The sequence below is a fragment of the Silene latifolia genome, chromosome 11, assembly GCF_048544455.1.
Source record: "Silene latifolia isolate original U9 population chromosome 11, ASM4854445v1, whole genome shotgun sequence".
NCBI classification, from domain to species: domain Eukaryota; kingdom Viridiplantae; phylum Streptophyta; class Magnoliopsida; order Caryophyllales; family Caryophyllaceae; genus Silene; species Silene latifolia.
Genome location: NC_133536.1, coordinates 18,168,459 through 18,185,044, shown reverse-complemented (window position 1 = coordinate 18,185,044; position 16,586 = coordinate 18,168,459). Strand labels below are relative to the sequence as shown.

The 16,586-nt window shown below is 36.8% G+C and overlaps 3 protein-coding genes across 4 annotated transcripts; 2 read left to right on the top strand and 1 right to left on the bottom strand.

Moving 5' to 3' along the window:
• Positions 1-2,350: 2,350 nt before the first annotated feature.
• Positions 2,351-10,179, top strand: LOC141611268 (splicing factor U2af large subunit B-like). Of its 2 annotated transcripts, XM_074429771.1 has the most exons (15): positions 2,398-2,566; positions 3,199-3,307; positions 3,601-3,872; positions 4,755-4,862; positions 5,504-5,565; positions 5,884-5,999; positions 6,265-6,347; positions 6,433-6,477; positions 6,570-6,629; positions 7,006-7,066; positions 7,153-7,265; positions 7,770-8,216; positions 9,252-9,387; positions 9,527-9,594; positions 9,893-10,179. In XM_074429771.1, exons 7-15 carry the CDS (start codon positions 6,267-6,269, stop codon positions 10,028-10,030), a joined length of 1,149 nt encoding a protein of 382 aa, XP_074285872.1. In that variant the 5' UTR covers positions 2,398-2,566; positions 3,199-3,307; positions 3,601-3,872; positions 4,755-4,862; positions 5,504-5,565; positions 5,884-5,999; positions 6,265-6,266; the 3' UTR covers positions 10,031-10,179. The 2 variants fall into 2 exon arrangements, with proteins under 2 accessions (XP_074285870.1, XP_074285872.1); XM_074429769.1 differs by lacking the exon at positions 5,884-5,999 and having other exon boundaries at positions 2,351-2,566.
• A 1,529-nt stretch (positions 10,180-11,708) lies between these two features.
• Positions 11,709-12,724, top strand: LOC141613014 (basic blue protein-like). Its single transcript, XM_074431755.1, has 2 exons — positions 11,709-11,817; positions 12,387-12,724. Exons 1-2 carry the CDS (start codon positions 11,709-11,711, stop codon positions 12,722-12,724), a joined length of 447 nt encoding a protein of 148 aa, XP_074287856.1.
• Positions 12,725-13,500: 776 nt separating this feature from the next.
• Positions 13,501-15,708, bottom strand: LOC141611267 (aquaporin PIP2-7). Its single transcript, XM_074429768.1, has 3 exons — positions 15,146-15,708; positions 14,134-14,570; positions 13,501-13,814 (listed from the first exon to the last, which is right to left on the bottom strand). The coding sequence occupies exons 1-3, from the start codon at positions 15,441-15,443 to the stop codon at positions 13,695-13,697; spliced, it is 855 nt and encodes a 284-aa protein (XP_074285869.1). The 5' UTR covers positions 15,444-15,708; the 3' UTR covers positions 13,501-13,694.
• Positions 15,709-16,586: the final 878 nt, after the last annotated feature.

The window sequence follows — 16,586 nt, the reverse complement described above, 5'->3', positions numbered from 1 at the left end:
CAAATTACACAATTATGGATACTAATCTCATATCGATCAAGTAATAATTTGAGAGAACAGAGATAATAACGAATTGAAATGTGATTCCCCATTTTCGGCATGTGATAGAGGCACGCAACACGTCATTAGCAGCCATTGAGCAAATACCAATCAATCTCAGTGGTGACTAGATACACCAATAGCAATATTTTTGTAATCCAAATAGATCAATTTTATTTCAAAGTGTCAAGTAAAGAGAGTGCTGACAGACCCGATCTTGTATACCTGATGAAACCTGTGGACAATAGGTACAGTTTATGGGGTGTTCCGGTGGTGTGATTTATGAATCGCCGTCTCGATGGCGGGGTGGTTCAATGGTGTTAGGGAAAGGGATTGGATGGTGGAAGTTAGAGTGAGAAAATTGAGGGAATAAATTGAATCGGAATGAAAGAGAATGAAAACATTACTCCTTCCGTTCAACTCCACTTCGCAAGTATGCTTTTTGCACGGATATTAAGGAACGGATTAAAAAAACTATAAAAAGTACATAGGGAAAGAGAATGGTGGGTTAAAAATGTTAAAAAAAATATAAATGTGGGGTTTTATGGTGGATTAGTGTGGGGTATGGATGACATTTTTTGTAAATATGAAGTGTGAATAAGGATACCATGGTCATTTTCTTGCCTAAAAAGGAAACATGTAAAGTGGAGTTGAATGGACGAAAAAGGAATACATGTAAAGTGGAGTTGAATGAAGGGAGTAAAACACAAGGGTATAATGGTCATTTATGTCCATAAAAGAATAAAATCCGTCCATAAAAGTAAATAATGCATTTGTAAGGGCTTGAACTTGGGTTGCCTCGAAGATGTGTGATTGCTTTTACCACTAAACAACTAAGATTTAATGAAATTTAGGCACACAAATATACATATATCTTTTTTTTTTTTCAAGATTAATGGGGGTGAGTCCCCCTCTAAATCCGCCTCTGAGAAGTAACCACTTCCAAAAGACTTAGTAATAACTAATAAAATACGCTAAACCAATTTATATTACCACATGACCACAACTATGAACTACCCCATGCTAAACAAGCTCGACTCTAACTCTAGCGAGACAATCCGGTCAACCCTTCTATTCGGACCGTTCACGGTGAGTTATCCCTAACCCGTTCACCTCACCTCTCCAATTTTTTAAGTGGATCCACCTAATTCAACACAAACCCCTACCAATTGTCACCTCTCGTCTCAAATTGATACGACAAATTTAATATTTGGCTCGAAAAACTTATTTTATATTGTGGATAAAACTGATAAATTTGACTAGATTTGAACCCGACTTGGCTCGAAAAACTTATTTTATATTGTGGATAAAACTGGCAAATTTGACTAGATTTGAACCCGGCTTGACTCTCGAACTGAGGGCGCAATCATGGCATGTAACTAGAGATGGCAATCCGGGCCGGGCTAAGGCGGGCGGCACGGGCACGGCACGAGTCCGGCACGGGCACGACACGATACGGATGAATAATACTGATGACACGGGCACGGCACGAACGGGTTTGAGGCGGGCCGCGGCTGCATTTTTTGGAAATTCCCGTGCCTAGGCACGACACGGCCCAAGCACGGAGGGTCCGGCACGAACCAGGCAGGGCGGGCCTGGCACGGCACGGCCCGAGATTTGACCCGTTTCTTAATTATTTAATTAAATTTCATTTTTTAATATCGTTTTTTAATTATTTAATTAAATCTAGTACATTAAAAATACAAGTAATCAACTAATCAAGACATCAAATACATTAATATTTAATAAAATATATATTTAAATCGTTAATATTCATTATTTATATAAATAAAAGTGTATTTAGAAAAAAAATACTAAGGTTATTGGGTCGGCCCACGTGCTAGGCACGATTAGCCCATGGGCCAGGCACGACCCGAGCACGAAATTGGGCGTGCAAGAGCGGGCGCGGCGGGGATTTGGGTGAGTGGGCGGACACGGCACGACACGGCCGGCCCAATATCCGTGCAGGCGGGCCATTTTTTGGGAAGGCACGATGGGCGCAAGACGGGCCGCCAAAGACGCCCAATGCCAACTCTATTGTGGGTAGGTCGGGTAAAAGGTGACTCGTGAAGCGGGTTTGGGGCGGGTCCGGGGTGGGACGGGTCGAGCTTAACATCTGGGGACCCAGAACCAGCCCTAAGGCGGGTCGGGCCGGACTAGGGGACAAGTTGGGATGAGCCGGGACAAAAGTGACTCGGTGGGAGGGTCTGGCCGGGCTGACCCGCACTTCTGACCACCTCTCACACCGCGGCATACCTTGGTAGTTTTCCTTAAAAGTCATCAGTATCCGAACGCTACTCAAACTAATATTATCGTAAAACGGCTTTACAGGAGACCAATCGGCTAACTAATTGGCATAAAATATAAAATCACACGGACATGTACATCAACAACAACACTAGTGAAGAACCCTAATTGGCTTAAAAACACATTGTTCATTTGTTCCCCTCTTATAATTGTCGTGTGTTGCGAATTTATTGCACAACTCTTAATTTTTAGGGTTCTTCTTCCTTTAACAATCAATCAGGTAATGATTTTGTGAACTTACTCTATACATCGTAATTTTTTTGAAGTTCGATTATTAATTTGGGAATGCTATACTCTCGATTTTGGGGATTTTTTAATGAATGATTTGTTAGTGTAAGTTGCCATTGTTCGATTGTTTCTTGCACTTGATTTTCGTTATTCAATCAATTAAACTAGGGTTAGCTCATAATCTACATTGTAATTGTTCTAGTTTTTGAATTTTACTTGACATATTTGATTGCAATTATTATTATTAGGTATTGTTTATCTGGTTTGTGAGTAATTAAAATTAAGTTTAAATCTTTTGGTTGTTGAAGGATTGTTTTTTTTTTGAGCATTTTATAAAAGATGTTGAGGAATTCACTGATCAGTTTATTGGAAGCTTATTTAATGTGTTTTCTTAGTTACGTAGCGGTTTCGAGGTTTGATGAATGAGTAATAGTGATTTTGATTATGTTGCGGGGCGATGTGGCTCTATGGGGTTCATGAACACTTGGCAAAGAATGAATCTTTTGCTTAAGTTAGTAGAACTGTGTAAATTAGCTGAAGCTTAGATGTTTATTGTATATGGTGTATGACCCCTTTGTTAAAAAGAAATGTTTATTGTAATTTGTTGCTTGATTGATTTTGCAGTTGAAAGATGTCGGATTACATGGAAGAACTTGAAAAGTATGCCTCGTATTCTCATCCACAAGAAAATGATAATGGGGGCAATGAGGACCAGAATGACTCCAAATCTCTGGTATAGAAGTTTGAATGTTATAGAGTTGTGCTCTCGTATAGTGTAGTTTTTCTTTCTACCGTCTTAGATTCAGTTGTGAAGTTTAAGTCAGAAAAATAGTTGTCCCCATTTCTAGTTTTCCGTAGGATGTCTGTAAAACATGATGAATTCATTACTGATATTTTATGAGAATGCAAAGGCTCTCATGTATATTGATTTCAGATTGACATAGCATAATGACATTTTTCTCAGTTTATCAAGCAGTGTTGTGAGTTTATGATTTCATCATATTTTAATGGTTTTTGTTTGGCCAGCATGATTCTGGTGATCACGAGAAAAATTCTTCAAGAAGTAGAGAAAGGGACAGAGAGAAGGGACGGGATAGAGATAAGGAAAGAGACAGTGGCAGGGACAAGGAAAGAGATAGAGATAAGGACAGGGATAGGGATAGAGATAGGGACAAAGAAAGGAGTCGTGATAGAGACCGTGATCGTCACAGAGATCGTCATAGGGATAGGAGTGATCGTCACAGAGATAGAGAGGATGACGATGATCATCGCCGAGGGAGAAGCCGAGACCGTGACAGGTAAGAAAACCATTACCTGTCTTTTATGTCTTTTGTTGCCTCAATTAAAGTTTGGTAGTCATTATCAATGTGTTGATTACTTGATCTTAGTCATGTTCTATGCAACTGTTTCCTACTTCATCATTGTCATATATTTAGTTAGTAGTCGATGAAGCTTGAAAGTTTTCTATGATTCCACTATATATATTATCGTTCCTAGAAGTTCATAGCACAATGCCCCCTTTGGTATGTGCAAATTGCCTTGCTGGAGAAATACAAGCAGATCATATTGGTTCATCTGTAAATTTCACCCTGTGGGTGAATTTTAAGTTGCAGTTGAGGTAATTATAAAGTATATTGGCTATTGACACTAATCACACTATACACAATCAATTGCAGGTTAAGACTATTAAAACTAATATGTTTAATGTTTATGATTATGTTCCTTTTTTTCTTTCTTTTTTTTTTGTTCGAGTACATGTAAATTGCTTAATCTATTTCATGGAAGGTCGAGACTTGCTTTTCTCTAATTTAGGTGCATCTAGCTCTTGCATGTCTATTCTTTTTTCCCATACATGTTTGTTTTTTGTGAAATGAGTTTTGGCTTAATGTCACCATCTCATAATCATCCATTGTGCTGCCTGCCTTCCCAGATACAACCTCTACAAAGAAATGTCTATTTTGAGTTCTTTTATGATATTTTCTGATAGAAATTAAAATGTTGTGCAATTGTTCTTTGGCATGTGACTACATGGGTTAGACACTCTCGTTGTCCTATTTCATTTTGTTCCTCCTTCCCTCTACTAAAAATCAGATAGGAGCATGTTCTTTGCCTCATTTTTTGAAGACTTAATGTAAATTATGTTGGTTGAGGCCACAATTATTTATTGTTGCATGTCTTAGGCGGAGGGATCATGACCGCGATAGAGATGATAGACGTAGACACAGATCCCGTTCGAGGGGAAAGTCTCATCACAGGTCGAGGTCGCGATCTCGTTCTCGCTCCAAAAGGTAGGTTGAATAATTTTTCTTCGCTCGTCATGATTATTAAATGCCTCTTAGTTCGTATACATACTGAGTTGCTTTAAGAATGTTTTCGTGACTGTTGTTCTAACTCACTGAGAATTTCCTTATTAGCTCTGGACACCTTCAAATGGATTCCATATGTATCTCTATAATCTGTGTAATCAATTTACCGGTAGGCTGCTTGATAAGAATAGATCAAGCTGAGCACGTAAAAATCAATGGTGGGTTTGTTTGCTCTGCTCTGATTTGGTTATCTTAGAAGCCTTTTTCTGTAGCTCCATTTTCTGTAGCTCCGTGTGCAATGTCCTTCTACGACCCTTGCCCTCTAATGTCCAAGGTATCCATCAGTGTCTTTGAGTTTACCAGAAATGGATAGTATCTTTCAAGTACCATCCATTGTGTTGTGAGGCTGCATCTTTGTTTTCAAATCCCTCTTAAATAAAATTCTTGCTTGGTGAATTGAACATATATTCCAATGCCAGTTTGAGTTTCTTTAGTCTTATTTATGGGAGACGTCTGTACTCAATGGACTATATATTGGTCTAATCAATTATTTTTGTGATTTTGGCTGTTTGTTCTCCTCCCACTAAATTCTTATTCTTTTTGGTAAACTTCTGTTCTTACAGCAAAAGGGTGAGCGGGTTCGACATGGCACCTCCTGCTTCAGCAATGTTAGCTACGGCTGCAGGTACTTGCTCTCCTCTTTCAGTCTTTTTATTCCCACCTCGGTTTTAGTAGTCTTTTTTTTTAAAAAAAAAATTACATTCAGGGGTGATCTGTCTTATAGGAATCTTATTTATCTGTAATCTAGTTTCATGATGTCATTTCAGTAAGGGTTTTTCGTTTGCTATCTTATCTAGTAGTATGTAAATAGTCTACTTAGCTATCTCAGTTTGATTTTTATTTGTTCATTTTGCTGTGTGAAATAATTCTGGAACTGAGCGACATTGGTTTGTTCTTTTGTTTGGTGTTTGTGTTTTTGTGTCTTTCTTTTTTGCATGAGAAGGCAATGTTGGTCTTTTGCCCTACTCTGCTGACATTGGGTGTGAGCCGACTTCTCTAGCTTTTATATACAACAAGGAATCGATGGACCAGTTCGTCTTCAACCTATTGCCTGTTTTGGTAGTCTTGCAATTTCCTCCAGCACTTGCATATGATGTATCTTCCTCTCATCTCTTAATGATTAACGTGTTTGCCGCAGCCAAATCAAACGACATTAATCATTGAGGATATCTGGCTTATGTCAACTTAGTTTTTTCTTAACAATTATAATTTAGGGCACCTATTGTTTATGGAGAGCATTAAAAACCATTTTAATCTTTTATTTTGCCATATACTTTGCTGGATTATTATTTTTTGTTTTCTGAGAGGTTATTTGTGTCATTAGCCATGGCAAGTCAGATCACTGGAACACCTCAACCACCTACCACATTCTTTTCTCCAAACATGTTGTCAATGGGTACTGGACAGGTAGTTTCTTGTCCCCAGTTTACTGTGTTCTTTGGTAGATACATTTTATTCATCCATTAATGCATTTTTGTTATGTATCTTCCAGATGGGAGGTATTCCTATGATGCCTATGCAGGCCATGACTCAGCAGGTCTTTTTGTGTAGATATTTCTTATGTTTGATTATAGTTATTCTTTCTCCACCCATAATCTCTAAGTTTTAATTTGTTTTTCTTAATTTCAGGCAACGAGGCATGCTCGCCGAGTTTATGTTGGAGGGCTTCCTCCTAGTGCTAATGAACAGGTTTTTGCTGTCAGCTCATCAAAATTTTTGTTCTACGAAATGCTGTTTAGTTTTTGTATAATGGGTTAATTAGCTTTTTGTTGGCAACTATGAGTTTAACATCACTTCTCTGTTTCAGGCCCTCTTGTTTTTCGAGTTGGGGCCTTGGTAGTTGTCAGGGAATAGAGGTGTCTGGTCAGACTCTACTGTTGTAACTTTTAACAATGCCTTGTGGGACTAGCTTATATGGAGTTTTTCAACCTCTTACTGTTCTCCGCTCTTTCCAGTTTACTGGGTTTAGCCAGTTTTCTGTCTAGATCTACTATTATTTTTCTAGTGTTTTATACATTGATATATTTTTGATCGCTTAAGTAACATCTATTCCTTTTGTTACCAGTCTGTTGCAACATTTTTCAGCCATGTTATGGCAGCAATAGGTGGAAATACTGCTGGACCAGGTTTGTGAGGAAATTTCCTTGTTACTTTTCAGACCAGTTTTCTTCCAAGTTTCAACAAATTTTACGAGTTTTATTGTTTATTTCAGGTGATGCTGTCGTCAATGTCTATATAAATCATGAAAAAAAGTTTGCTTTTGTGGAGATGAGGTCTGTGGAGGAAGCTAGCAATGCCATGGCATTGGATGGTATTATATTTGAGGTAGGCCACATGTTTGTTTTAAATGCCAAACTTACTTTCTTAATTGTGGGTTTTTTATTAGTTGTTCACCAATCACCATGTCTTATCGTTCTAAGGCATGTGAGGAAGATGAGACTTGGTGAGTTTATAACTTGTCAGGTGACAATGACTTGCCCTCTTTCTCCTCTTGCGTTTGTTGCAACAGGAACCACCACCTGTGTTAGATGGCTGCTTAAGGGCATTGGATAACTAACTTATGGAGCGTTTGTATGAAAAAAGAGTCTTTAAAGTAGAGATCAGTCTTTCTTTAATTTTTAGATGTTCTTTTGGTTCTTTCTGGCCTTGTTACTCTCCTTGTAAATTCCTCTGCTTTCTCCTTTTCTTAGCCTCTTATACGCAAATTTTATCCTTGAATTACGGTTCTGATAACATGTCTATTTATTCATGAATTGGCTTCATGAATTGGCTAATGCAACAATGCCCATCTTATTCAATGTCACATTCTGCTTTGTCATATTAATACAGGGTACGCCTGTTAAGGTGAGAAGGCCTAGTGACTACAATCCTTCACTTGCTGCTACCTTAGGTCCCAGCCAACCCAACCCCAATCTGAACCTTGCTGCTGTTGGGCTATCACCTGGTTCAGCCGGTGGGCTAGAGGGCCCTGATCGTATTTTTGTTGGCGGGCTACCATATTACTTCACTGAATCGCAGATTCGAGAGTTGTTAGAATCCTTCGGGCCTCTTCGGGGATTTGATCTTGTGAAGGACAGAGAAACTGGGAACTCTAAAGGCTATGCCTTTTGTGTTTACTCAGATCCAACTGTCACTGACGTTGCTTGTGCAGCTTTGAACGGAATTAAAATGGGTGATAAAACACTTACTGTTAGACGTGCTAATCAAGGAACAGTACAGCCAAAGCCTGAGCAGGAAATTGTTTTGCAGCATGCACAGCAGCAAATTTTGTTGCAGGTATGTATGGTTTCTCTTCTTTAGGGTATATTCTTGAGCCATAGTTTGAAATGATCAAAGGTATATGAATCTGCTAAGAATTGGGGTTGATGTGTATATTGATTTTAGAATGTAGAGCATATCCAAAAGAACATGAAAAGTGAAACAAATAGTCTTCTAAATAAAGTGAACTTGAAATTTTCAAGATAAAAAAGTAGCTGCCTACCCAAGAAAAAATAGGGACTGCTTACCCTTTTTTTAACCATACAAAATCAGTGGCTGCTTGGTTTATTTTCTCACAATTATCATTATTTCTCACAATCATATTCCAGAAGGTGCCTCTCTCAACTTGTTTCTTTTTTTTCCAGATTTTGCTTCATCCTTTTCTTCACTTAATTCGGTAGGAGATAAATTCTGTAATTTGTTTAAGCTGATTGTTACACCTTTTAAGCACTCTAAATCCGAACCTCAAACCGTGCAACTGTTGTTTTGCTCATATCTTTGTTGAATTTTCTTTCTTGAAACCAAAGGCTACCTATATTTTTGATTCCCCTCCAGTAGAATCTTGTGTAATGTGTAATACTAAGTTGGTCTGCAATATCATATTAGTTCAGCCTGATATGTTAGATGTCACTTCTATCACTCTTCTGTGTTGTCCTATATGCTACCACAGGTGTGCAGCTGCTCAAGGTTGTAGGCACTGTGGGGTGGAGACCACGTGATAAATTAATTTGTAGGTCAATATGTGGTGAAGTAATAATATTGTGAGGGGTAGGGTAAAACCTAAGAGAATTCTGATAAAGTAGGTAGTTTAGAGTGGTAGCTGTCTACTTTGGAGGTGAAGAGAGGGTATCTATGTTGGAACTTGGTGAATAGTTCATGTCTTAATGAGGCTTAATGAAATTCCAGAGTTGTATATGGTCATAGGCTCGATGAATGCCAGTTATATATGGTCATTGGCTTAGTCATAACTCAAGTTACCACCAGTATGTCTTACTGTAATTAATTGAGGCTTATTTGAATTCTGTTTTCCTTAATTTTCATGATGTTATGCAGAAGCTGATGTTTCAACCTGGAGCACTCCCCACCAAGGTAGTGTGCCTTACTCAAGTGGTTACTGCTGATGATCTTAAGGACGATGAAGAGTATCAAGATATACTGGTTGACATGAAAGAGGAGGGTGAAAAATTTGGTGGGTATTTTTGCGCTTCATGGCACTTTTGCACGATAATAGTTAAATTTAGTTAACCGTCAACTTGTGCAAATATTTCCGTCTTCCGTACAATTTCAAATAATTTTATTATCTAATTGATTTTTTGTTTGTTTTATAGGTCCTTTGGTTAACATTGTCATCCCTAGACCAGGACCGAATGGAGAACTTTTACCTGGAGTTGGGAAGGTTTGTTCTTTTTGTTCTTTCTTCGCATCCTCCCCTTTTTTAGTTCATTTTGCATTCACATATTCTCGAACTAAACATTCTCATACAGTATTGTTTCGAGACTGTTCTAGTTGTCTGTTAATTCAACCTCCACCCCATTAGTGATTCTAATTTCTACATATATGAGCACGATGGTAGAGCAAAATTGTAAGGTTGTGCAACAACATTCATGGCACTTTGTTTTTTTTTACTCCGAGAGGGTCTCGTTACAGAATTTAATGATCAGCTGAATCTAACTACAATTGTTCGTATATCATAGGTGTTTTTAGAGTACGCGGACACTGATGGTTCATCTAAAGCTCGAACTGGAATGAACGGCAGAAAGTTTGGAGGAAACCATGTGGTAGCTGTGTTCTATGCTGAAAACAAGTTTGCTGAGGGTGATTACGATGGATAGAGATAGAGGCATAGAGCATTACATCCCTTTGCTTTGATATTGTAACATTCTGTTATTAAACTCTCCAATCTAGGTCTTGTTAGATAACTTTTTCGAGACATTTCTGAAATTATAACCTTTACAAAAGAATACTGGTTTCAATTTTTTTTTTTCCTTTTTGTTACGGCTTGTTTACTTTGTCCCTAAATAGTTGAGCAGGGAATGAGGATGTATTATAAGTTTAGCTGTTTTGAGCAATGAGAAATTCAAAAAACTCGGGCGAGTTTTTTTTTTCTTTTTCAAAAGCTATTGAAATATTTATTACTTCGTTCGTTTCCCTCTTGAAAATTTGCAGGCCGAAATAACATTTCCCACTTTCTTTTCCCGGCTGAACCCGCCATGCTATACCCTTACATAGCTACAAGCATTTTATAACCTTAATTAATTAATTGGCCCAAAAAAGAGTGCTATAGAAATCACAATTGATCTAATCTCGTAGTACTTCGTAGTATATTATATCACAAAAGCTGGTATTACAAGACATTGTTGCAAATTCAGCATCTCAGGTAGGGCAGAGCATGGATCGGTTATCCGATTCAAAGTGTTAGTTTGGATCAATTATCCATATTAGAAATTTCTGAAGTCAAATATCATATCCGATCCAAATGTTCTTAAGTTCATCTCGAGTTTTGATATAGTCGGAGATGATTGCCAGGAGTTCAGGCACCTACAAGGCTACAAGATCTGAAGTTGCATATTTTAAGTCGTCTTGAAAGGACAAATGGATAGCTTGAAACATTGATGACAATGTATTATTAGTAGATATTTTCCAATTTTCTTTTGTTCGCAGTTTTTGTGAAAGAACATATAGGATCGAGATTTATCACTGTTCAAACTGGAAATCCTAATCCCGCCACTTAAAATCCTTGGTATTGTCAGTTTGTCACCGCAACTCCACAAGGATATGAATTATGGAGCCGGAGCGGGTAGATTGGTGTGGTCGACATTCATTGACTATCACACCAATTAATAGTATATGTATGCTAACAAAGGATGAGAAAAACCCTACCTATTAATTGTTACTGCCATTGTCTACATAAATAAACGCGTTCATGACTATAACTTAATAAAATAAATTGGTGGTTGACTTGTTATCTAGCTACTTTGATTTGAATCGTTCTCTCAATTTGGCGTCAAAATCATAAAGAGGCATGAATAATGTTGCTATAGTGGATTTAAGAATAAAAGAATGACAACTGCAGGAAGAATGGTTACACTTGCACAAATTTAAGACGTCTTACAATATGAGACGGTCTTTTTATTGGTTAAACACTAATTTATTACTAATCAATAGATAGATAAGTGTTTTTATGTTTTTATATATAAAATAAAATAGTCATCTCCCTCTCTCTCTCTATTGAGACGGAGGGAGTATTAAATTTATCAACAGTCGTACCGACCTATATAACCGTATTTTTTTTGGGTGCCAGCTGACATACATAAATGTGTTGAAGGAGACTAACCATTTTTTTTTTTAAAAAAAACCATTGTCTCATCCATCCTTAGTTTTCAACTCAACATACATGTAAAACAATCAAAGTGCGAAACCAAAAAACTTATTATGATTTCCAAGTCATTTAATCATTACTCAAGCATCTTAATAACTATCATAATTCTATGCAGTACCTCACTGATCTTCATGGTGGATTCTATAACCATCAAAGTCGGCGGCGACGACCGGTGGAGCGACAGCATTGATTATGTTTCATGGGCTTCACAATACAATTTCACTGTTGGTGATGTTCTTGGTATTATTTCATTCTTTCTTTTAATCTACATTTTATCTTGTTTATATGTTTTTTTTGTTATTTCTTAGATTTATATTTATTGAACAAAGTCAACGTTTTCATGGAACATACTCAAATTATCATAGTAAAAAAAATTATACAACCAGTTGTATATTAGTATATCATGTAGAGTATGGACCGTTATATTCCGTATCCAATAAGGTTGATTGTATAAATCATAAAATTTTTAGTTTTTTTTTTTTTTTTTGAGGAAAACCCAGGCGGGGTTTAATTTCTTTCATTAAAATCGGAAAATACAATAGCCGCAATACGTGTCAAATTCAGACGGACGAGCCTTAGCAAGTTCATGCGCGACTCTATTAGACTTCCTATTTTTAGTCCCTTTTTAGTGCCAAGTTCTTTGAAAATTCAATAATAGATCAGAGTTTATGCCTCTTTCATTGGCGATGTTAGTCTTTTTAAATTTTGAACTCGTATAAATGCCTACTTGTACATGTGAGTGTCTCGCATTACTGGTTTTGCATATGATTTCCAATCGTAGGCTATATATATTGTGGCTACTCTTGCAGTATTTAGTTATACGCCAACAAGACATAATGTATATGAAGTGACAAAGACAACATTTCAAAGCTGTAATACAAGCACCGGAGTTGATGCGAAATACTCAAGTGGTAATGATGAAATTGTACTTAAGGAGGCGAAACCATACTGGTTCGTCTGCACTGTGGACGATCATTGTCGAGTTGGGATGAAACTTGCTGTTAATGTTACAGCTGCTTCCACAAATATTACCCCCTCACCTCCACCGGCTACTAGTAGCGAGAATTCTGCATCTACGATGCTCACAACTGCTATGATCTTCTTGGTTTCTGCCGGTTTTTTGTCCATTTTAGCATTAATTGGTTGATGACTTGATTCTTGTAAATTATTTTGTGCTTCTAGATTTTCATGAAGCTCATTAGTATCATAGACAAAGAATTGTTTTTTCGAAATTTGTTTGCTGATTGATTATTATCTGTAATTTGTTGATTATACATTGTTCATGATCGTAGATAATCTTTGATATTATTCTTAATCTATAAGACAAGATATAGTCATATGTGACGTTGTTTATTGTCATGAATGCTATAAATATATCAAATTTTTATAATTTTTAATACTGTGTAACTAAAGATATTAACGTTACAAAAGGTGTCTCGACAACTGTGATAAAACAACTGTTACATTTAGTTTGGATGAGAGGGAGTACATTAGAGTAGAACAAGCTCAACATACATGGTCGAGTTTTGTCATTTTTTCAGTTGAATAGATCAGTGGCTATCATCCCACCTCGCAAGATTAGGACATGAATGCCCCCAAGGTAAACCTAAAACAGTAACTTCATTCTTTTTCTTTTGTAAAGAAGATCGATAGGATTCATTCTATCGGGATATGATGTACCCTTATGGCCTTATAGGCCTTATCGGTATGAAAATGGTTCTGAGGCGATAAGTAGAAGCGTGGCTTGTCTAAATTTTGTATTTGGACGTTCTCTGTGCTGTCTAAATATTTTTATAACACAGTTTCATAATAAGATATTGTAAAACCGTCTCTTTACCATTGCGTTAATCACGAAGTATGGCTGGAAAGACAATTATGGACACTAATAATAGAATTGATCAAGTAATAATACATACACAATGATGATGCTAACTCAATAATTCAATCACATAACCAAGAATCACAAAACAGTAGTTAAAAAATAAAGAAATAAAAAGGTGACAATTGAGAATGCTGGCTAAACAGATAGCTGCACACACACAGAAATTAAAAAATAAAAATAAAATCCATGAATTTATTCTTCATTTTTTCTTGATTCAAATTATTTGTGGAAAGAATTAATTGCTAGCGTTGCTTCGGAATGAACCAAGAGCCTTGTATGCTCCTGCCCTCAAGATGTACTGATGGTATGCTGCTGCTGCCAATGCGCCCACAAATGGTCCAACCCAGAATATCCACTGCACATATATAATCATCCGACAGTAAGTTAATTGCGCTAGATTGAAATTAATTAGTCGTTTAATAAGCAAAATGTGCCAGTACTAACATTTGCCTGTCACACAATATTGGTCACAGGTGACGGTCTAAAGCAAGACAATCCCCCTTGCCCCCCCAGTGGCATAACCAGGATTGTCTTGCTTTAGACCGTCATCCGTGACCAATATTGTGTGGCAGACAAATATCACTGGGAAGGGGGATTGTCCAGCGGGGTTGAAAAGGACAACAAATGACCGGGACAGAGGGAGTACATTGTAAAGATTAAAGAAAAGAACATACTTGGTCATCCCAAATCTTCTTGTTATTATAAATAACAGCGGCACCAAAGCTCCTAGCAGGGTTAATACCGGTACCAGTAATAGGAATGGTGGCCAAGTGAACCATGAACACAGCAAACCCAATTGGTAAGGGAGCCAACACGGGGACGTGTGAATCGCGTGCGCTTCTTTTCGGGTCAGTGGCTGAGAAAACAGTGTATACCAACACAAATGTCCCAATGATTTCAGCACCAAGGGCAGTACCCTTTGAGTAGCCTTCAGCTACAGAATTGGCTCCACCACCGAGACCGTTGTAGGAATGCTTCATGAAGGCCTTTACTAGACCAACCCCACATATGGCTCCTAGACATTGTGATATCATGTAGGACACTGCCCTTACTAAGGACACTTTCCTTGCTATGAACAGACCCAATGTCACTGCTGGGTTTATGTGTCCACCTGTGAATTATTGAATGAATGGTGATGAGTTAGTCACTATTTTGAGCTTTTTTCCAAAAATTAAGACAAACCCAGTAAACCCTTTTGGATTTTTTGTTAAATGGGTGAAAACTGTGAAATTTTAACCAACAAAGTTCGAATCTTCATTGATTAAACTAGCACAACTAAATAGAATTCACATTTTCAGTGGAGCGGAAGACTCATTGTTTTTTCGTTCTGAATTATGATGGAATAAAGCAAAATGACTGAGTAACTAGCTAAACTTTTTTTTTTATGTTGTCTTAGTCAATTGATACAATTTATTGTATTTTTGGTTATGCGGAAACAACCTCTATAAGTTAACACATGGGTAAGCTAAGCAAGCATAAGGCTGCCTACATCTGACCCACTTCCTCGCTTTTTTGCAAGAACTCTTGAGACAATGGGTAATGTGTCAGCATTAATACATGCTACACCGGCATTACCCCAGTGCCTCAAGGTTTCCCGCACATTGTGGGCTAAGGGGGTTGAGAACTGACCCAAAATAAAAATTGCTTCGAGAACTGCACCAAATTAGAGGAGAAAGAGTAACTAACCAGAGATACCGGCAGTGCAGTAAACAAGAATGAAAATCATGCCACCAAAAGCCCAAGCAATACCAAGAAGACCAACACCATCACATTCACCAGTTTGTTTCTTGTGACCAATGACAGTAGCAACAGTGACATATAGGAAAAGGAGTGTGGCGACGAACTCTGCTATCAATGCTCTATAGAATGACCATAACTTGAGCTCACCCATGTCCAACAATGGTGTTGGTGGTGGGTCCACATAGTCCTTTCCATGGTGTTGGACTTGATGATGTCCTTCCTCACTTGCTACTTCCTTTGACATTATTATCACTCAAAAAGTTAATGATTTGAACTTTGGAATGTATGTGGTGTGTAAGGCTCAAATATATGGAAGTGTGGAGAGAAATGGGAGTGTGTTGGGGGGTTTTATAGGGAGGGTAGGAACTCGGAAGTTACTTATGGACTGTGTTATTTAAGATCGTTGTAACTTATAACAATATAATAATAATATCCTGTAATAATTATTATTATTAAATAACTAATAACAAATGATTAAAACGAAATGAATTATATGAAATGCAGAGTAGCTTGTTGTAAGCAGTCTAAGCACACAGGTTACAATGGTTTTAATATTTTATACATGTAATTATATAGGTCTAGTGCTTATTGTTTTGTTTATGAATTTATTTTGTCTATGTAAAATCTTATGTAATTTTATGAATTTGTTTTTAGTTTGCAAAATAAAAAAACAATTAAATTATTCATGAATTAGTGAACTTAAAGCAGAAATATAATCATTAAACATATCTAATTTTATTAAAAAGAAGTAAATTAATTTTATATGCCAATTATTTCTTTTTATGTATCATACTCTCACTTAATCGTGTATAGATATAGTAATATTATAGTAGGCTCACCATTTATAAAAGTATTTTCTATCCATAATAACCCAACATTTCATTTTCTACCTTCTTTTTGTCTAAAATATATTTTTAGATTTCTTTAACAATAAACGAAATTTTTTATCATCATTTTTTAGAATTTTGTATATGGGTTTTCGAAAAGTCAATGAATAACGCGTATACATTCCATCATATTACGTAGAGAGGAAAAATATATATATTTCTCTAAATGATTATTAAAAAACATCTTAAAAACAACTATCAGGCCCTGTTTGGTAATCAGCAGATTGATATTAGCAGAAGCAGATTGATCAAGCAGATTATAAATGACAGATTGGATTAACACGTTTGACTAGTATATTTCAATTAACAGATTTAGTAGAAGTGTTTGGTAATTAGCAGATTTTGGTTAATAGATTGTTGTATTTATGTGTAAATTGTTGACGGGTTCATATTTCACAATCTACTAATGTGAATATACTAGGTAGAGCAGCATATTGGAAAACAGTAGATTGAGCTCCAATCTACTCTTTCAATATGCTATTTACCAAACACTCAAAATA